The sequence below is a fragment of the Rhamphochromis sp. 'chilingali' genome, assembly GCF_963969265.1.
Source record: "Rhamphochromis sp. 'chilingali' genome assembly, chromosome: 7".
Classification (NCBI taxonomy): domain Eukaryota; kingdom Metazoa; phylum Chordata; class Actinopteri; order Cichliformes; family Cichlidae; genus Rhamphochromis; species Rhamphochromis sp. 'chilingali'.
The window spans coordinates 3,244,854-3,268,114 of record NC_137934.1 but is presented as its reverse complement, the minus strand read 5'-3'; the positions used below and the strand labels follow the sequence as shown (position 1 = coordinate 3,268,114).

Genomic DNA, 23,261 nt, shown 5'->3' with positions numbered 1-23,261 from the left:
ATTAACGCGGCAATTCTCCATTAGTGAGTTTGCGCGGATCGCCGCATGTGTGGGGCTGCATGGCATCAATGCGTAAGCGCGGTTTGCTTGTTAAAGCGTTAGCACCGTGCAGCCCCACGCATGATGATCTGCGCAAACTCGCTAACGGAGATCTGCACCGTTAATGTGGTTATGGCGTTAACGTCATTTTAACGAGATTAACGCTGACAGCACTAGAAGTTTTAGTCAAAAGATATTGTAGAACCTTCAGCACCACTTACTAAAAGATTTAAGTAGTTATATGTTTGTGCCTGTAGGTGTACCTTTCACCTTGTGTGGATTAAAGAAAATCCTAATTGAATTCAAACAATTCTTATGTTTTTAGAGTAATTAAATCGTGTCATTCCACTCTGAAAAAAGTTCAAAGAAATTACCCTGAGATTCGTGTGTCTGACGAGCATACGGATAGGGCTGGGTATCGTCATTGATTTCTAGAATCGATTTGATTCCGATTCACAAGGTCCCGAATCGAATCGATTCGATCCACGATTCGATTCAATTCAATTCGATTTAAATCTGGGAAATTTTGCCTCAGACAGTCAGAAATATTATAATTCATATCAGTACATTTACATATTTTTGTATTTATAAAAAGGAAGCTGACACTCGCAAGACTTTATCCAAGGTGTGAGCATCACAGCAGATGCCTTTGTGTCAAAGTAGCTGAAGATAAAACACAGAAAAACATGAAGGTTTTCCTGGCCTGGGATTTTATAAAAATATTCTGCAGTACATCAGAAACGAAAGAAAACCATTAATCAACATATGAACATTACCTCTGAAGTTACAGCGGTTTTATTAGAGACGCAGCTGAGTGTTTTGCATTTTGCATAATTTTAAAAAGTTTACATTTGTTCAGAAGCCTGTTGAACGGCAGAAATTAGGTTTTCTTTTCGGAAGTAAGTAAAAGGGAAAAAAACATCGGCCGACAGCCTGTAAACAACTTGTGCATAACAAGCAAGCAAATAATGCAGAAAACAGATTTTTGGACTGGAAACTGTTCTTGAAGTGTACTGTGTGTGTGTGAGAGAGAGAGAGATGTGCATGAAGTGTGGTGGAAGCAAAACAGTAAAAGTCAGAGGGAATTCATGACGATGTTTATGTGAAGCTTAGTTTGGATCTTCTTTTGCTGCTGGTTCAGTCAATATTGTTTGGAGAGAGATAAAACTAACAGCTTTAGAATCAGCACAAAAAGGACGTAAACACAAAGCGCGGACCCGCCAAAACATCGGAATCAGCGAGCTGTCGGCTTTCAGCCCCGACCGCATCCGTGCCGTCGGGTGAGAAAGGCGACATCTCACTGATTCTGATCTGCGGGTCCGCGCTTTGTGTTTACGTCTTTGTGCAGAAGCTGCTCTCATTTACTGTCTTAAATGTTTGGTGGTTCTTGAAATTTTGTGAGGTTTAACCTGAGATTCTGACGTTTCGGGCAAAATAAATTAATATTAAAAAATCGATTCAGGATTTTAATGAATCGATATCACGTTATCCAAGCCAGAATCAATTTTAATCGATAAATTGATTATCAAAACCCACTCCTACGTACGGACATCAGAAAGTCCAAAGCAGCATATAAATATGGCCAAGAATTAATTTTCAAACTGGGTTTCTTTTTTCTATGATTAAGAAAATGACTTTTCTATTGAACACCAACCCAAGCATTTCAGTTCTGTGCATTTAACAGTGCATCCCACGAAGAACAAATAGTTGAATAGTCATTTAAGCTCAAACTTGTTTGTTTAAAAGCTCTGATCACCATTTAATTTTCTGCATGTGGATCTATCACTATTCAGCCAACGGCAGCTTTTCTAATTCAAAGAAAGTCAACCTGTTCCCAAGTATTTCACAAATTTCACAGTGAGTAGAACCGGTCATGACCAAGTCCAAATCTGATGTTCATCTACAACCACAAGTAAAAATTATTCCCCTCAAAATGGACAATTCTCTGCGGTCTTACCATAGCAACCCCCTTCTCATTATAGGAGCATGGACGATATAGCAGAGGGAGGGACTTCGTATATGCCATTTGAAAGCACCACTCTGAACAGCCACGGCTGACTTCGACAGGTGCGTGCAGATAATTGGGCACCGTGCCGACTACAACCGCAGTGCTGCTGTCTCCTCGAGCTCATTACTATCACTCAGAAGTTCCCCTTTTAAAAAAAACATACCCATATGACTCTACCCATTTGGTAAACCGGCAAATGAAATGTCTGCAGATGCTGGCATTAAAGGGCCTGTCACTCTGCGAGTTGCTGACGTGCTGTTCGGATGGGTAAATGATTGCACTCCGTGTGGTGTAAGCCTGAAATACATAAAGTTTGACACAGAGGTTCAAATCTATGCAAATGCACTCATATAGCAAGGCATGTCCTATTAGGAAAAGATCAACTGTATATAAACTGCCGATTACAGGTTTAAAGCAGGACTTTTGCCCTGACATTAAGACGCAGTATCTGCTGACATGTTTGTGTATCTTTTGGAAATGTTTTCTGTATTTTTTCCTTCCTTAGACCAAAGAGACAGAGATTGGAAAGAAATGAGAGAAACTATTCTGCTAAGAAAGTGAAATGTTATTATCCTTCTGTCTAACTGACCAATGAAAACGCCACCCACTAAGCCATTTAGATGCAAATAGTTGTCAGTAAATCACTGCTACAGACTGTGTTGGTGTTGTTGGGTTGCCACTGAGACATTATAAACCAGAGTCAGTTCAAAAAGGCTTGTTAAACAGTTTTTTTATATGTCACTTGGTTGTTGGAGGGTTTTTCTTCCATCAGTCTGAATGCCTGTGGAATAGAAGAATGCTACAAGCTACAAATGCTCCGACTTGCATGGAGGTTTGAGCTCAGTCTTTGTCAGGTGAACCATCAGGTGGACTTCTGAGTTAAGTTTAAAAACAAACTTCCATGCTCAATCCCCTCAGATCAATGATTTTACCCTTGTTTTAAAGACCTTACTGGATTATAAAAGGATGTTTTAGTGTCCAGTCACTGTAGCCAAAGGGAATGGGAAGCGGCTGTGGTAGTGGCACAGTGTTTCCCAGACTTTTGTTAGAAGAGATAAGCTTTATCAGTGTTATTGCAGCTCTTACTGCTGCCTGTAGCAGTCAGTCAGACGGGTAATTACTCAGTGCCCTTATAACATCAGCATTGTGTCCTGTTATTGAGTCGTGCTTTTTTGATAACTGGTTTGATTTCTTCAAACAGCCTGGAATCAGAGAGCAGTTCTGCATATTTGCAAGCAGACCTGAAAGACCAAGAACATCCAGGTGATCCGTGAAAAGATTACAGATTGCAATCTGATTGGTCATTCCTTTATTTTTGTATTTGGTAAATGGACTGGTACTCATATTGTGCTTTTCTACTCTGAACACAGAGTAGCAAAGTGCTACAAGCCTTATTCACCCAGTCTCACACATTCATAAAAACCCTTTTTTCTATATGTAAGCACTTTGATGGAGGCCACTTGAGGTTTAGTGTCTTGCCCGAGGATACTTCAGCATGCAGACTCGAGTAGCCGACCTCCCGACCCACCGACCTTCTGATTGGTAGATAACCCGCTCTGCTTCCCGAGCCACAACTGCTCCTTAATGGTAATGAATGTTGATCTCAGTTGATAAAAGAAAACCAAGTTAAGTGCATTCTAGCGGTGACTTTGTGGATCTGGAAAACTAACGAGAGCTTACTGCATCAGCATCTACTGTGGGCATCTGGCTCAGATAAAGAGGTAGTCAGGTTCAGATCTCGCTGAAAAACTGAGGGGCAATGCATGCACACGTGGAACCAACTTATGAATCACAAAGTAGTCCCGCCCTAAGCCAACCGTGCTTTATTGTCAATTTTGATTGGAACATTTCATTGGAACTGAATCATACTTGTTATTAGTCGCTGTCTCTCTTCCACAGCATGTCTTTATCCTGTCCTCCTTCTCTCACCCCAACCAGTCGCAGCAGATGGCCCCGCCCCTCCCTGAACCTGGTTCTGTCTGAGGTTTCTTCCTGTTAAAAGGGAGTTTTTCGTTTCCACTGTCGCCAAAGTGCTTGCTCATAGGGGGTCATATGATTGTTGGGTTTTCTCTGTATCTACTATTGTAGGGTCTACCTTACAATATAAAGTGCCTTGAGGCGACTGTTGTTGTGATTTGGCTCTGTATAAATACAACTGAATTGAATAGAAACCATCAGTTCCAAACTCCATCATGCTGTATTAATGTTACAGACTAATGAAGCTGAAGAGTCTTTTGCCTAATGAGTTTTGTGTAACCACACTCACTGTTGCAGGCTGCGCTGGCCCCACTGGACATGAAAGGAAGAATGCAGATTTAAGGCCCTTCTGCACTGCTTACCTATCAAATATATTTTATATAAAGGATATGTGTGAGATACATCACTTTACATCATTACGGAAGCGGTTGTGGGATTCATCGGGAAACTAGCGGATGATACCGTGGAGACAAAGACTATCACAACGTTTCCCAACCAGAAGCCGTGGGTGGATAAAACCATCCGCGACGCTCTGAGATCCCGCACTGTTGCCTACAACACGGGACTCATGACGGGGGACATGGACCCGTACAAAGCCGCGTCATATAACGTGCGGAGGGCGGTGAAAGAGGCGAAGCAGCGCTACGGGAGGAAACTAGAGTCACAACTCCAACAGAGTGACTCTAGGAGCCTGTGGCGGGGACTAAGGACAATAACGGACTATAAAGCACCAACAACCGGTATGACGAACGCGGCCGTGACTCTGGCAGACGAGCTGAACACTTTCTATGCTCGCTTCGAGGCTGCAGCTAAGGTCTCCAACAATGCTAGTGTTAGCGGCGCTAACGGCTGCAGACAGGAAGATACTGCCAGCACCGGAAACGTGCTCGTCATCTCCGAGCATGAAGTAAGGAGAGCCTTCAAGAGAGTGAACACCAGGAAAGCAGCAGGACCAGACGGCATTCCAGGTCGTATCCTAAGAGACTGCGCATACCAGCTAGCTCCTGTGTTCACTGAGATATTCAACATCTCTTTATCTCAGTCGGTGATCCCCACATGCTTCAAAGAGTCCATCATTGTTCCTGTCCCGAAGAAACCCCACCCTGCTTCTCTCAATGACTATCGCCCTGTAGCCCTCACCTCAGTAGTGATGAAGTGCTTTGAACGCCTGGTCAGAGACTTCATCATTTCTTCACTACCAGACACACTGGACCCACTACAGTTCGCTTACCGTCCAAATCGTTCCACAGACGATGCCATCTCTCATCTCCTCCACACATCACTCACTCACTTGGACACTAGAAGGGGGAATTATGTTAAAATGCTCTTCATAGACTACAGCTCTGCATTTAACACCATAATTCCCTCCACACTCACCACCAAGCTGGAGCATCTGGGACTCAGCTCATCTATGTGTCAGTGGATCTCCAACTTCCTAACTGGCAGACCACAGGCAGTAAGGATGGGCGGACATGTCTCAGCCTCCACCACTCTCAGCACTGGAGCCCCCCAGGGGTGTGTTCTGAGCCCCCTGCTGTACTCTTTGTACACATATGACTGTGTGGCCACTACCAGCTCCACCACCATCATCAAGTTTGCTGACGACACCGTCGTGGTGGGCCTGATCTCTGATAACAACGAGACGGCCTACCTGAAGGAGATTAGGAATCTGGAGAACTGGTGCCAGAGGAACAACCTCCTTCTAAACGTCAGTAAGACAAAGGAGCTGATAGTGGACTTCAGCACTAAGCAGGAGAGGAACTACCAGACCCCCGTCATCAACGAGTGCCCAGTGGAGAGAGTGGACAGCTTCAAATACCTCGGAGTTCACATCACGCAGGACCTGTCATGGTCCTGTCACATCAACACCGTGGTGAAAAAGGCCCGTCAGCGTCTCTACCACCTCAGACGCTTGAGAGACTTCCAACTGCCCTCCAAGGTGCTCAGGAACTTTTACTCCTGCACCATAGAGAGCATCCTGACGGGAAACATCTTAACCTGGTTCGGGAACAGCACCATGCAGGACAGACGAGCTCTACAGAGGGTTGTGCGGTCAGCTGAGCGCACCATCCGCTCCGAGCTCCCTGACCTGCACTCAATCTACAGCAGGCGGTGCTGGACCAAGGCCAGGAAGATCGTGAAGGACCTCAGCCATCCCAACAACAGACTGTTCTCTCTGTTGAGGTCAGGAAAGCGATTCCGCTCCCTGAAGACCAACACAGAGAGACTGAGGAGGAGCTTCTTCCCACAGGCGATACGGTCTCTCAATCACACCACCACACAGTACTGACCCACACATATGGTTCTTACACACACACTGGACTTTCTGGACTTTGGTTTTGCACAACACTGGTCACTATATTCTTCATTTCCGGTTAATACTTGTACAGCTGCTGTTATTGTGTATATATTTATTTAGATTTAGATTTCTTCATACATTCTTATATAGTTCTATATTGTGTATTTTGTTGTACAGTTATTTTATTTTCAACTTTAATTTATATATTTATCTTTATCTTATTCTTCCCAGTTAAATTTACCCTTCATTCTAATTTGTGTTGTACAGTTATTTCATTTTTAACCTTAATTTATATTCTATTCCTTCCTAGTTAAATTTACCCTTTTTAATTTTTCATATTTATTTCCTATCTTATTCATAGCCTTTTCCTTTTTTGTTTTCTTTAGGTCACGAGCAGTTGTCCAAGCATTTCACTACATATCGTACTGTGTATGACTGTGTACGTGACAAATAAAATTTGAATTGAATTTGACAGCAGCCCCAGACAGCCTTTAAACATTGTGTTTTGTGTGGTTGTAAATATATTTTAGATATAGATTGAGAAATATAGACAAATAAATAGTTAGATCTGTACTTTATCATTAAACTCAATACGCCAGCACGTTTCTAATAGACTGTTGGAAAAGATTATGAAAACATACAGATAAATGTGTATAATATAGTTGCTGGACAGCAGTAACCTGTTGACCTACACAAAGAGGTTAGTGTGCAGGAAAAACATTTAATGTGTTGCTTGGCAACAGTCCAATCTGAGTTGTGTTGGCAAAGGCAAATGAGTGATTAACTAAGCAAACAAATAATAGTCTGTTGTGGCTCTTCTGAAACTGTGGACGTGTGCCTAAAACCAAATCACAGCCATTCACCATAACAGCATCCTCTTATGTGTGATATTCACTAAATGTGTTTCTTGTAGTAAATGGAGAGCTCATTAGGTATCAATATATATTTTCAAAAACCTCTTCTGCAATCACATCCTCTTAGTAGCTTTAAAAGTGCAAACAGTATCACTTACATGCCAGAAAAATAAACTGTTTCGTTTTTTGAGGGTGGGGTTGAAAATTGTCTTAAATTCAAGCCAGGATGAAAAGAATAAAAACAAAGCAAAAGGTATCTGTAGTTTGCAATAGTTTGATGATGTCTTTTTGGTTTCCAGTGTGTTCTTATTATAGAAACTAATACCTTCATGTGTATACTAGTGTGTATCCTTCCATCTTGAGACACTATGCTGAGCAGATGCTTCTCAGTATGTATCAGATCTTACACATTTGAATAAAGCCTGGTGAGGAAAACCAACACCTCGGGAAGCAACTGCAAATTGCTGGAGTGTGCTTTCATGAAGTGGGGGCTCAGGGAAAATGTTCATTTTATTAAAGCTTTTAGTCTTTTCTTCCTTTCTCATTTTAGTAATCTAAACCTGGTATGCTCGTGTAGTCAAACATCATGATTGTTGGACTGTGTAATTAACTAACACTCAATGTAGGTGTTACATTATACACATGGATAGATGGTCTGTGATAAACAGAGTACATCTGATGATGCAAGACGATAACTGACCCTGAATTGAATAAATGGAAGAACATGGTTGGATCTTCCCATTTTCTTATACTTTCTAACACCTGATTTTGTCAGACATTTACACCACAGTTTTGTCATTTATGTCAAGAAGCTATTTGGCAGTGGCATCTGGTGGTTACTGGTATTTACAAAGAAATCATCTAATGGCTCTACAGAGCCTCTGTAGTCTTCTCTGTTACATATTATCCTAATAAGTCGGCTCTATTTCCATAAATGACTCTCAGCTGTCTGAGTAAAATGGACTTCTCATTCCAAGTGTTTCCTCACTCCGGGTTTTGTAATTAGCTGTCAGCACCTGGAGCTTAACAATGTAATTGGTTCCTATGCTGCATTGGATTAATTAACGATGTCTGTTTGTGAAGTTGATGTGCGCGGTGTCCTTCAGAGTGACTGAAACATTCAGTACATCGCAATGTTTGAGCCATGAGGAGCACAACCAGTACTCCACCGATTAGAACATCAGGCTAAGAAGAGACAACTGAAGCTTTCACCTGTCCAGCCTTCTATAGAGTCAGATACAGGACTCCTTTTCATTTGTTTCTGAGAAATGTGACAGTGCATTGCCAAGGCATGTCCATAGATGACATATATTGTGCCAAGTGAATTATTAGAAAGTGATAATGAATATTAAAAACCCTTTGGAAACTGTTGATGCTGTTAGGAAATGTCCCAGCAAAATCATGGGTTCCTGGAAGATACCTGCTATGATGTATGGTTAGGTGACAGTGGCAATGACAAAAAGACAGGACGGTAAGCTGGAGGTAGAAGAACTGAAGATGCTGAGATTTTCCAAATTTCCACATTTTGTTACGAACTGCTAGACTGGGATGAACAAAAGCCGAAATGAGGTTGAGAGACAAAGGTCGAGATGGTAGGCTGAGATGATTTGGATATGTGCAGAAGAGGGATAGTGGATATATTGGAGAAATGATGTTGAAGATGGAGCTTCCAGGCAGGAGGAAAAGAGGAAGGCTTCAGAGAACGTTTACAGATGCAGAGGGTTGGTGTGACAGAGGATGCTAGGGATAGGGTGAGATTGAGGGAGATCATCGACTATGACAACCCCTAAAAGGAGACAGCGAATAAAGAAGAAGAAGACACTGTATTGTCTCCAGTGTCTCCAATGAAGAAGACTTCTTTCTCCATTATCCTCTCTTTCCAGAACATTTCCCTCCAGATCCATCCTGAAGTAGATGTGTGAGATAGAGAGAAAGTAAAGTAGAAAAGCACCATATAAAAAACTAAACACACTGAACATTGTAGCTGTGGCTGCAAAAAAATTGAATTTGTGTTGTTAAAGAAAAAGTTTCAAAGATAATAAAACAAAAGAACAATGAGCTGAAAAACTCTAAAACCTGAAGAGTTCAACAGCACTTTGTTCAGTTATTTTCACTTTTATATCTAAACTGTTGTTAATACAAAATATATTTCACTAAATGTGATTTTAAGTGACTCTGTGGGTTAAACAAGGTTCTTGTCTAAACCAAATAACCAATATAACACCTTGACCTTAGGCCAGTGCATATAGAGATCTGCTCTCGAGTCTCAAAGCTGACTCTGTTGCTTGTTTTTCACTGTTTATTTCACTTCAGTAAACTATTAATAAGCCACCTGCTCGTCCTGCATTATATTTGGTTCTATCTATAGCCCAAAACAAATTGCTAATAAAATAATTTGGACATAAATCTGCCCAACAACTATAACAAACTGGCAGCCATCCCATGTGGCCCCTGGAACATCTGGCTTCTACATCAACAAATCAACAGATCCCCGAGCACCGAGACAGAGCTCAGTGGCCTCTGCAGTCTGGAGACTTGTCGTTACTCATCTTTGGCATGTTACTGTACTTCCAAGCCAGTGCAGCTCCATCCCTCTTTCTTCTCCTCTCTCTCCCACAAGTGTATAGTGACATTCAGTCGGAGTGGATGGGGAAGTACAGAGGCAAGGACGTGAGTTTATTCATCAGCTCCTCTACTGCTGCTTATGCACCATCAGAAATTCAGGGTTTTTCTCTGTCAGAATGAAAGAAAGGGCAGCTGATGTAAGACCACAGGATCCCATTTAGATAGAGGAGACATTCTATGTGACATTTAATTTAACGCTACAGGCCTTCAGAGGGGCACATTTGGCCTGGTGCAGACTAGGTATAATTTGTCACTGATTTCTCTGAAGCAGGATTGAAAAAAGTAAAGAAACATATTCCCATCATGAAGTAGGAGCGCAAAATAAACCACACGCAAGTGAAAACAAAAAGTCTTTTTTTTTTCAGCATTAGCGTAGCAAACCCAGACAATATAAAAGACGCATGTAGCTAGAAAGCGAAGTCATGTGAAAGTGCCTTAAAATCACATTCTTTTTAATGGCCAGCAGGGGGCGACTCTTGTGGCCACAAGATTTCCAGATCTATAGAATTCTGTAAAAAAATCCTCTGCTCCCTTTCTCTGTGACACGTTGCAGAGATTTGGGTTCAAACATTTCAAGTCTTAATGAAAAAGAAATAAAGTTTATAGTCATTATTAGAGTCAGAAAGGAAGAATTTCCAGGATATGCCTATTGGTTAACATGAACACCTCAGTTTCACAGTCAGATCCACACCTCTCTCAAACAATTTAGTGACAACAAAATGTGTTTCAGTGTTTCATGATAGGACTTCACTAGTGCTACAGTCACACCAGTGAAAACAGGGACTGGAGACCGCAGCACAAAGTCGTTACGACTGTGTAAAATGAACTTGCAGTCTCATTGCCTATGAAATGGTTTCTTCAAACATGGAGACCAGGTCTGCCACAACTCCCAGTCATCTTCAAAGCAATTTTGTTGCGTCACCATGGTAATGACTCTGCAATAATGTGCAATAAGAGGGAGTCAGTCTCCTATCAGTCCTATAAGTTTGTGTCAATTTGGCCATTCCTCGCAATCTGTTTGTGATTAACTGCGATCATCTGGCAAACATCGCAAAACTGTCTTCATGCGCAGCAACCAGTTAAGTCAAGTCCACTACCGCAAAGAGACTCGGTGAGATTGACTCCAATTTATTGCAATATGTTGGCAATTATCTGCAAGCTTTCATCAATCAGTCCAACTGTTCAGTTGTTTACAGATGGGTTGCCTCCCACCAGGCGACCCGTGCAATCGCCGTGTGATCAAAAGTGATCGCCGCAATTCGGCAACGAATGTAAAAATGTTCAGAGCAATCGCCAGGAAACCACCAGTGTTTCCTATTACACGGAGGTTGCCACATGGGCAGTAACAGACAATTATAAAATATTTGCAATTAAATATATGTATGTACTGAACACACGAGGATAAAAATAAAGAAAAAAGTCAAGAAAAAGCAGCTGATTTATTGGACGATTTGTCAGTTGGCTGTTTTATTTTATGAGGACTGACATGACTTGAGTTATTGAGCCTTGGAGCTGCTGGTAGACAGATTTTACTGCTGCTGGAGCGTAGCTTCATATTTAGCATTAGGACAAAGGAAGTTCAATATTTGGCACAGCCATATATACACCCAAACATTACATTTGTCAAAGTGTGACTCTAATGTTTAGCAAATCAACTGACGAGTATGATAAATGTGTAAGGAAATGTACCAGTTAGACAGTCAGTATAATTGATCACACATTGCTTCCTCTTGCTAGCTCTCTAACTTCCTCCTAGGCTTGTTTCACTTAATGATCCAGTTAATGTTTGGAAACAAGAATGATTTCTTTTAACCTCCAATAATAATGAACAAGAATGTCATTGGAAGTCAATTCGAAAAACATAATGGTAGACAGTGGTAGTACCATAATGTCACTGGAGGATAATGGACAATAATAATAATAACATGAGTAACTGTTAATCAGATGGACTGAATCTGTTTTTTAATTTAAACCAACAGACACGTGAACCCATTTTCCATCTGATAGTTCTGACAGGCGCACTGTGCACCCTAGCAGACGCCCGTATCTTCATTTTCCATACACCTGCTCACAACAGCTTTACTTGCACATCAGTGTCAGCAGCATTTCAGCTCTATCCAGCAGTCTGTGAGACGTGTGAACGCAGTGTTCGTCCCCACTCTGGGTCTGATTTTTCCCAGCCTTACATCTCAGAAGCCCTGAAATTACTGTGTATTATAATATTATATAACATCTCTAATTTACAGCAGGTACCTACCTCAGTGCAGACTTTCTCACATACTGAACAGTTATTAATGAGGCGATCAGCAATCTTTGGAACTGATAATTTAATGTTATGAAAATGCAAATTGCCCAAAGTTGCCTCTTAAAGTAAGGCTTTGATCTTGATCTAAGGCTAGACTACAATCTTGCTTTTTCTGCTGGGTCAGTATATATATATATATATATATATATATATATATATATATATATATATATACACACACACACACACACACACACACATAATGCAACAGAAATCCAGGAGTGTTGAATGTATCACCAAATAGATGCATTCTTACAGATCCAGAAGGCAGGGCCAATCATTGGTGTTAATTTGAAATCATACTTCCACCACTTAATGCATGTAAATTCAATATTCTCCCTTATTTTAGCTCTGTTTTGTTCTCCACCAACCTACGACGGAATTATCTACTTTTCTTTTAGCTGTGCTCACTGGAGATTTGATTTATGGAGTGTTTGGCGCAGAAAGCAACCGCATGTTGCTATTGGAAACAATGTTGCAAACTTATGTCCAAAACAATTAGCTGAATGACACAAAAACACTAGGAGGACTTTTTGGGTGCATTGGGCTGAACTGTTGACTAACGCAGCTTTAATTAGACAGCCTCCATGTCTCATCCCACCTTGATACATGTAGGCTTTTGCCTCTGAAAAGTGTCTGCAGAACTAAAACCAACATTTTCTTCTTGCTGCCTCATTTCTCCAGCTCTCTCTCTTTCCCTGCCTCTCTGCTTCCATCTCCTCCTCTCTCCCCTCATATCTCCAGCTGTCGCCTGGTATAATGTAAATGAGCCTCTCAGCACAGAGCCTATGATGGTGTCAGCCCTCTCCTTAGTCTCTGGTCTCATTAGAAGCCTAGTGCAGCTGACATTTACCCGGCTACTGTGTTGACTAGCTCTTCATGCGGGGCACATGGGTCAAAACAATACACAAGGAAACTTTAACAATCTCAACCCCTTTGGAAAGTAAGGTTCCTGGAGCCTGTGACATAATTGAATGTTGACAAAAAGTACAAAAATGCCAATAAACAAGGCTTACCGTGGGCATCTAGATTAATGCAGATTCTGCAATGACAGCAAATATATTCAGATTTCTGTTTTATTATACTACAAATGCACAAAAAGCTGAACTTGTAAAGGTTGTTTTCTACAATGACCTCACGGTCGATCCAGTGATAAAGTCATTACGCAGTCTTAATTTTAGATTTGCTTTGATTTCAGTGAACAGCATACTTCTCCTGAGCCCTACAGTGAGGTGCAGAAACAGCTCTGTGAGGTTGAAATTAATAGGATGGCCATAGCTATTTCCTGACTCTTCATCCTCTTGGGACCCTGCAGCTCTGTTTTTCTGCGGTCTTCTCATCCTGTTTCTAATGCCTGACTCTGTGTAACCCTTATCTCCATGCTCGCTACAAGGCCTGATAGGACTCTGTGTGTAAGCAATTAAAACGGCTTATTTGCCAGATAAGTGGGGGACAGCGGTCAGATATGAAACCCACAGGCTGCCAGTATCACGTCTTTAAGTTACAACCCCCGGGTTAAATAGCCCGAGGGCACGGAGTGAACCAAATGAGGCGTAGAGCTCTCTCTCTGTGTGTGTGTGTGTGTGTGTGTGTGTGTGTGTGTGTGTGTGTGTGTGTGTGTGTGTGTGTGTGTGTGTGTGTGTGTAGAGGGCATGAAATTCTGCCACAGGGAACACACAAAAAATGTGAAAATTAAAGTTTTTCAAAACTAAGTGCACCCCATAAGCCAACAGTTTGTCGAAACACCTTTAGCAACAATAACTTGAATTAATCCTTTTCTATATTCTGTATTTTGGAGAGAGATCCTACAGGTGGATGCCAGGGTGGTGTAGGCTTTGGCAGGCAGGAATGCATGAGAAGTAATGGGAAATCTTGCAGCTTAAATGGACCACCAAATTGCGAGGGTGTGTTTGGTACAGGGTGTAAGGGAAGGAAGTTGTGCTGCATGGGCAGTTGAAGTTGCTAGCCTGAACTAGCTCGCAGGCACTGCTCAATTTAAGTTTTTTTCATTTTATACTGCAAAAGAAAGAAGAATATGTTACATTTTTTCATTTGCTTAACTGTTTTGGGCCCTTGGATTTTATTTGACGAGTTCGTACATGCACGCAGTTGATAATCGTATCATTTCATGTATATTTGAGTTTGTCATTTTTTAATAGTTAACTTTGTATTTGCACCCACAAATTGTCACTTATTAAAAGTGACTCATTACATCTCTTTGTCGTAGGTCTGCATTGTAATACAATGTTCCATTGCATAATTAGCCTTACCAATACTTTTCCAGTAATGGTACACATTAGCATTTGCATATACAGATATCTGACAAACCAAATTATACTGTTATCGTTGCTCTTAACTGACTGCTTCATCAAAATCTGACAGTTAAAAACTGCTCGCAACAAGATAAATTGCGGTCTTTTACAGTATTTTTGACAGCACTTCTGGGATGTAACATGTTATCTGTCATTTAAGTTAACCTTCCAGTCTCTGAATTCTTTGTACAGATTGGCATGTCTGTTAGCAAATTGGTTATGTTTCTCTGTTGATATGTGGAGCCTTTAAACATCTTTTACAGATGGGGCTTGTGGTTTCTGAGTGCTTTCTCGTCATTGTGTGAGAATTGCTGTGTACTTTTTTTTTTTTTAATCCACAACTCGATAAAACCTAAAGATTCTCACTTTAAGGATTCAAACCTGATTTAACATTATAAAACAAAGTCTGGTCTCTGGTCGTGTTAGATGTCTTCAGCTATAAATGTCACGGATGAGCTGGCAGCTGTGAAGTTCAACCTTTCCTGTCTGTTCTATTTATTATTGTGTCTGCGTACTAAAATGTATCTATACCTTCAAAACATGACACACTGGAACACAAACTGCTGCCGTCACAGTGTTGTAATGTTCATACAATGTTTTGCCATTTAACACGGTTACACTGATATCCAAAAACTTTGAAAAATAGATCAGTTTACATTTTCTTTCATTATTGTCTGGCTGCTTTATTTTTAGAAGGAATAATTATTCTTTTTTTTTTCTTTTTTTTAAACAGATATATGAAAATAATCTGCTGCTGTTGTTCAGTAGTTCTTAACAGTGTAATAACTTGTAATTGCAGAGAAAGAATAAGATGTTTTTTGTTCATGAGTGATGATCCATCTGTGAAGCCTGGACATGTTCACCGTCGACTGTAGAGTTAGCACAAAGACTGAAAAACAGATTTGTTAAAATGTGTGAAACTTCAGCTAAATCTAGTGTAGCTGCATTTTAATGTGTAATGATCAGAGATGGGCAGTAACGCGTACTTTTTTCAGGTAACGAGTAAAGTAAGGGATTACTATTGCAAAAACGGTAATGAGATTACCGTTACTTTCCCGTAGGAACGCTGCGTTACTGCGTTACTAAAACCGTGATTTTTTTGCGAGAATGTCTCATGACAGTGACGTAAGCGAGTGCGACGTTCGTGACAACAGCTGTGTGCAGATCAACAATGGATCATATATCGAGTGCGGGAGAGAGTATGAGCGTGCAGCGTTTAAAGCGTGGAAGTACTGACCTTACTTTGAGTTTGATTCCATACAAAGTGACAAAAACATTAGTGTCCGCTGTGCGTGGGAAGAAAACTTCTTTTTACAGCGAAAAAACCCCTAAACTTCCAACAAGCACCGAGTAGCTACGACGTAATGGGAAACTCACAGAGAAACTTGCAGATTCTTCCACTGACCGCGGCACACCTGCACCAGGGTAAACCTCCGCCTACCCCACTCCTGCTTTACAGGTGAAAATAGAGCAACAGGACCGCTGAGTCTTTGACTTTATTTATTTTCTGCTGTTTTACTTGCATCTATTTGAGAGAGTGAGTGGTAACACAAAAAAAAAAAAAAAATTTATGTGCTGGAATGTGCAGAAAATAGGTTTAAATGTTAAACTAATTTCTTCCAGTCAGAGAATGTTGCAGATAATTAAATGTTTGCTTGATACACAAAGTTAAAAGATTAAAAACTAATAAAACAAGTTTAAAAAAGAGATTTTTCCATCTGATTACATTTTGTATGATGGATTATGCAGAAAAAGTATAATTGGGCTGAGAGATCTATCGCTTTATCACCTCTTCAGGTTGTAAATCGTGTTTTTAAAAAGTAACAGTAATTAATTACTTTTGAAAATAAGTAATCAGTAAAGTAACAGGATTACTTTTTTGGGGAAGTAATCGGTAATTAGTTACTGATTACTTTTTTCAAGTAACTTGACCAACACTGGTAATGATAACATAGCATAACTAAAGTTAAAATCTTATTATAATACAAACATTAACAATTACGCTAAAAGCTACAGCTAAATATTTAACTAGCCTAGCTTAGCAGAGTTGTACTAACTACTATCTGTTTAGCCTTTAGCGAGGGACGTTAACTTAAGCCAAGCACTTAAATCTATTATATCTGTACATGTATTGTTTAACAATGTATTTACTAGGTGACCTTGTTGGTTTCATTTAAAAAGAAATTCAAGGGCTTGAAATCTTATATTTGGTACAGTTTGGCAAAGCCTTAAAAAGTCAAACCATTATCTAAATTAACTGGTTGTATAGATCATCAGACAATCCTCACAGACAATCACAGAGCAGCCTGCTGTTGGAACACATTCAGGTAAATATAAGAAATCAATAACTGAGGTAGACTTTAAAGACAGCAGGCTCACAGCAAACAAACTTTTTGAAGTATACCCATCACATCAGGTTTATTTAATTTTTACAATAAAGTTTCAAATCCATCTACAAGCTGTAACAAATACCAGCAGCTCAACGTTTCTCAAGCCGGCAGTCTCTTGTGGATTCCCGTATCGGCTTCAAAAACAGGCGTGAGACATAAGAACATGGATAGATTGGACAAAGAGAAAAAGCGAAAGCAGCAGATTTCACTCTGTAGACGACGCAGCAGATTGACGCAGGAGGAGAAGACTTCGACCTTGGTCTCAACCTGAACAAACTGTAATGAGTTCTGAACTTTCTGCCTCAGCTCAGTATTGTTGTGGTTTTCAGAGTGCTGAGAGCTGGCAAACAGGATATTGAGTCCCAGATGGGCTTTGGCTCACATCATGAAAGTACTGGAGGCCCACAGCTCTGCACACGCCATCAGCCATCGAAATGAAACTGAGGGAAGGGGATGAGTGGAGGAGATGTGAGAAGAAGGGCGAGGCAAGAAGTTTTTCTGCTGTCCAAAATACGAGTTGGTGTGTTTGTTTGGAGGCTTTCGGAGGCTGGAGTTATCCTGCGTGACGGGCGCGTGTTTAGAAGCCACTGGGCCACACAGAAAGCAACACTAGGACGCTGCTGAAGGGATAAAACAGCCACATGGGGGGAATCCTGGACACAGACCAGTGGATACCCGTTTCCTCAACATCTTTTTCGGTCGCTCTCACCCTTCTTGTGTCTCTCCGTCTTTTTTTCTTCCTCTGCATGAAATAGGATCACATTTAACTGGAGGACTCTTTCATATGGAGGAGGAGGAGGACAGCGTGCAACGAAGAAAACATGGCTCTTCCAGCAAAGGGACACTCAGGGATGGATTGAGAGGGAAAAAAAATATTCAGAGCGTATAATGCAGAGGAAGTACAGGAAAAACTAAATGTCAGCAGCTGTAACAGATCTGTTACTTTCCATCATATTCCCAATTTTGGAATGTTTTTGTAGGACATTGAAAGTATTTTTGAACCCTGGACTTGTGGTTATTTTTCCTACACTTCAGGGAATTCCAGACATACCAGAGAATATCACATTTTGTAATTTATAAATCCAGGACCAACATTCAAAGTGAGAGCAGGTGGTGTATATAACCTTGCCATGCAAAGGTTGTAAAGATTGTCTTAAAAGTGTAGCTATTCTGTTTGGCTTGTCTGAAATCGACAGTAAAGTTATCAGTCAGTTAAATAATCTGTTACATGTCTTCATTTAGTGTCACCACAATCAGGTTCCTGTGCACATATCCACAGAAAAAGCATGAAAATGAATAGAATACCTTTAAGGGAATACTGGGGGAAGGACTGTGTCAGAACTACTGTGACGGCGTCAAACCAAGGAAGCAAAAAATAAAGAACTAAGATCGTTTACATGTACCCACAGCATTTATGAGCGATGAGGAAAGTAACGAATACCGGCTCAGGGAGGATGGACTGAAAATTAATGACCATTTGAGAGCTGTAAGTTCTGGAAATTTAAGGAAAATGTGGAAATTACATGATCACAAAAACATGTTCCCCTCTTTTTTTTTTCCTTTTTTTTTGTCCAAGTATCTTTGAGTGGAAGGAAATAACTGGGACTGGGATGAGGTAATCCATTACTTAGACATGATGTGGAATAGAGTTGCTGGTAGGTTTTAAATTCCTAACAAGATTAGAAAATTAAAAAAATTAAAATAGTATTTATAACATTGCTGATTCTCCTGGTCTTGATTTGCATGTTTTACCTTATTGGTAAAACTGCCAAAAATTAAAAATACCTCTGTCATTGCTGTTAAGCTTTCCATTAAACATAAAACGCATTCATTTCAATAAATATTTGTGAGGTCAAATCATAAGAAATCTATCGCTTAAATAAAAAGATTTTTTTCACAATAAAGTAATAAAAGAGGAATACAGTACTGCTTAATGGCAGAGTAAGAGGTGATAGCGTTCCCTTATATCACACAACACTTTGAAAAAGAGCACAGTGCTTTACAACTTATTAGATCACCACCCAGTGTGAGGACCTCGCCACAGCTGCCCCAAATTTACAGTATTTTTTTAACCAGGTATTGAATTACACTGATTACAGAAATGCCGATAAACATCAGTAAAAAGACGGGTGTACATGACATTCTTTTATAGTTTTGCACATCCTCACTCGGCTATTTTAAGTATAATAACTGAGTTTGCTTATTTATAACTGTAGTTATACTTTTTTGTAATGGTTCTATTTGCTTTGATCACAGTTTAATTTTTTTTTATGTAATAGGTAATTTCCAAACTATTTTTATGCATCTGTAATGGTGAATCCACCAGTATACACAAGTCTTTAATAGTTGTGATATTTTTAATTGTAAATATATCATTATTATTATTTTTATCCATGAAATTTTACATTTACCATTAACATTGAAGTCCAGTTCACCAGCTCCAATGAGTATAAAACATGAAATGAGTTTGCTATTTAAATAAATAACATTATCTATTTTAGTTTTAAACATGTTTTTGACAGATTTCTAAAATATTTGTGTTTTCTTGCTTTTATGACAGGTGGTCGAATAAGGAATCTATTTATCACTGACCTTCAAGTCACCATTTATGACCTCCAGTTGTATATTTATATGTGCCTCTGTGATTTTAATTGTAAGAAAGTCTCCTATCATAAATTTTATCCATCTTTTCTTACAACTTTCCATAGTTTTTAACAGAAATTGCTCCACTGGTGTGTAGTTTCCCCACTGCTTATCACTACATTGTAATGCTTTGCAGTGAATCACATACCAGACCCAAAATCATTTTTTATGTTCCTGTAATGGTTGTAATGTTTACAGCTGCAGAAGCCTTTAGGCGGATACTTGAAGCCCAGATGGGGAAAACAGCCCAGTTGGCAGCAGGTTAATGTTATTACATGAAAAAGAAAAAAATGATTCATTCCAGTAGGACATTTCAAAATATATGTCATAGATATAGGAAACAATACAGGTGTGATGAACACAAATAGAGCCATTTTTAAAATGCATAGTAATTAATAAGCTCATTCAGTTAATATGCTCACAGCAGTAGAGTAAGGATGGACAACACTGTAATAAATAAAATAACAAAAGAGGAAAATGTGACAGTACATTGCCCGTTGTTGTTACAGAAGAGTATAGGCGTTTCTTTAAATGGTTAAATTCAGTCACTGCCTTCATTACAATAAATGTTGTCAATTTATCATTTTCTACTTTATGCTTTCCCACAAGAAGCTGAACTTTTTTGCCTTATTTTCACTGTAAAACATGGCAGCACGAGAGTGAGGTTTTAAACAGTTTAAACCAGTTGTGGCAATTTTTTTTGGAGTGCACATGTGTGGATTTTCCTCTTACAGTCAGGCATCCGGGTTAGGCTGCCTGTCAATCAGCCCCGTGATTGACAGGCAGCCTGTTCAGGGTGGATTTCAGCTGGGATCGGCTCCTGGTAATGAATCACTTTTCTTATACGCTACTACCTGATCAAGATGGATCTTCGTCACCATACACTGGGCCAGCTTGCTACTCTATAACACAGTGAACATCCAATGAATGCTTGTTGTTCAGAAACACAAAGGAAAAAAAAAAAAAAAACACTGACAAATCTGTGTAATTAACATTTACGCTGAAGGCTTTGAACCAGCACTGAATCTTCAAACTTGTGAAAGGAAATGTGGGAAATAAAGGCATGTGGAAGAAGCAAAGTGAGAAAAGAATCTAATCAGAAGGAGAAGACCGAGGTCAGAGCAGGAAATATATCGGAACCTTTAGCTGCTTTCATATCATTTCTGCAGAGCTCCTGTTTATTCAGCGGCTGGTGAATTTGTTTTAGTTCAGATGAAACAGAGAGAGAGGAGAGAGAGCTGCACATCAAATAGAATGAGAAAGGGAGTGAGGAGGGGGGAGAGAAAAAGCCTCTCGCTTCCTACTTACATCAAACAACCGCACAGCGGGTGCCAATCAGCTGCCGATATTTTACACAAATTCCAATCATTTCTGTTGAGGAGAGCGCAAAGTCGCGTATCAAGGAGCCGCAGCAGAGCACCTGACCTCCTCTGAGGTCTTTCATTTGAGAGATGAGGTGGATTTAAAAAAAATAAATCCCAGAGCAGTTTGCATACAGGTGTCATCCAAGACATTCAAAAGAGTCTCTGTACAAGAGAAAGTCTTTATTTTATAGAACTAGTCATTGGAAAGAGTCTAACAGGGTGGTCAATAGCGTGCCTCGCAGGCATGGGGTCAAAAAAATGATTTTAATGAATGAATCAGGAGCACATCACTCTGAAAGAGGCCCGAGGGATCTTGTGCTGCTTGGATTTTATTACTTTGGTATGACTTCAAATCAGGACATCTTCCATCATGGTGCACTTGATTTGTGCAGTTCCTGTTTACTCTCTAACTAAAACCCCCAAAGAAAAAGAAGTTTCCAGGCTAATTCAGAGACAGCCCCCACCTCCCGCTGATGCTTGTGTGTTGCCCGTCACAGCTGTTCGGCGGCAGTGCTGGGTCGGCCTGGTTGGCGAGGAGCAGCGGACCATGAAGCCTCAGTGTCACTGCTTCGGATCAATGGCCAGGCAGAGCCAGGACGAGGTTGTGTGACCTGCCCCTAAAAGGTGACATTGGCCGATCCGCCGGTGCTGGCCAGGCATCCGGCACCAGTTCGCCCAGCTGGACCGAGGGAGGGGGCCCGGTTTGACCTGAGCCAGGCGAGCTCAGAGCCATTAAAGCTCATCGTTCACGCCGGAGGAGCTGCTGCTAATGCTTCCAGCTAATTGCGGACTGCTGGGGCTGCCAGTTCTTTTTCTGAGGGGAAGAAGAGTTTGGCTGCTAAAAAAAAAAAAAAAAGAAGTCGCTATTAGTTGCCAGATGATGTCATAGTGTGGTTTGCTCCAGCCCTGTGCTGAGACACAGCAGTGGTGGAAGAGGGAGTCTGACCCTTTATTCAGTACACTCACATAAAAATATTCCAAGCAAATGCTCCGAGTGGAAGGAAACGAGACAGAAGATTTATTCTACGTGTTCCACTTAGACTGAACTACTTCATACACTGTGTGTTTGCTCAGATCAGTGGTTCCCAACTTAGGTGCAGCGCTCCTCCAGATAGGGAGGGAAAAGTCTCTCTTCACGTGGAAAACAAACAGTTTTTCTCCAAGAGGCCACATCAGAAAGAAAAGATCTCAAAAGGTCATCGTGTTTATGTTAAACTGGAATATGAAAAGTAGCCGCAGCTATATTTGAAAACATAGTTTCATGCGTTTGAGCATGTAGTTACTTAGATTTGTGTACTTTTATGTGGATCTGTAGCTTATTTATCCAGCAGGGATTGTGAAGAGTGGCTGGTATTAGATATGGAAACATGAAGCTGCTGACAGTAACTGGAGCTTTAGCATTGTTTCATGTAGCGTTTTTAAAGCTAAACGTTGTAATTGGATAAAGGTCGAGAGAGGTGGAGTGGCAAGTTACCCGGACACGTGATGTCGAAATAAAGGTCGAGGGGATGGGGAGGGTAAGACGAGGAAGACAGCAACTGAAAGAGGGCTCCACACTAATTTAAAGGTAGCTTGGATCATCATGAGGAGTTATTTAACCTTTAGAAGCATTTTAAAACCATTTCAATAAAAAAAAAAGTGAGTTGGATTGTGGCACATGATTTTGGAAATACAGTTACAAAAACAGGTGAAATTCTGCTGTTTAAGGAAGCTGTCTGATAATTATTTTTTAAAAACGTGCTCCTAAAAGTTGTTTTTACATCAGGCCAGTGTGTGCTTAGACTCCATCTCATCAGGTTTTATTCCTCTAGCTGCTTCCTGTTTCACTTTGGAAATGAAAACCTCACGTCTAGTGGCAGCAGCAGACGGGGAGCCCATGTGAACCTCCAGCCACTGTGTCACACCATTTCATCATCACAGGGTTTATTTGCTTCTGGTGAAACCACGTTAGCCTCAGAACAGGAGGTCAAGCTGATAAAATGAGTCCACTCACATCTGTAGTCTTATATACATACGAAGTTTCTTACTTGCACTAAAATCAGAGCACACAAGCATGACCCCAGGTCCAGGATCCTCTGCTCCAGACTCCAGTGCAGACTACCGTTTATTGACTGAGTGAAGCTAGACTGTCACCTCTGCCTGCTCTACACTGCTGTATATCCAGGACTCCCAGTGAGGCGGCATCGATTTGAGGTAGTGAAATTAACTGAATTGATTGTCAGTCACTGCCGCTAAACTCGCAATGAGAAAACTGCACCTCCTAAAGCCCGACTCTTCTACTTTCTTTTTCAGGAGTTACTGCAATTAGAGCAAAAAATAGATCCAAATGTATTTTCTGGTTATTAGGGGGGTAATGCAAATATGACTATTTTTAATGGGGAGAGGCTCGATTGGACAAATGCGACACTTGAGTGGTTTTTACGCGCTGATCGGCGAGTCTTCCCG

The 23,261-nt window shown here is 40.6% G+C and overlaps 1 protein-coding gene across 3 annotated transcripts in view; it reads right to left on the bottom strand.

Moving 5' to 3' along the window:
- Positions 1 to 23,261, bottom strand: part of LOC308400003 (chemokine-like protein TAFA-2) — a 92,533-nt gene that overhangs the window by 68,761 nt on the left and 511 nt on the right. The window contains exon 1 of one of the 3 annotated variants that reach the window (XM_080887463.1): positions 5,256 to 5,419. The exons of the other annotated variants lie outside the window; for them this stretch is intronic. Within the exon in view, the coding sequence (XP_080743589.1) occupies positions 5,256 to 5,284 (29 nt within the window). The 5' untranslated portion in view covers positions 5,285 to 5,419. Of the gene's footprint in view, positions 1 to 5,255; positions 5,420 to 23,261 lie in introns of those variants that run through there. 3 annotated transcript variants of the gene reach the window in all.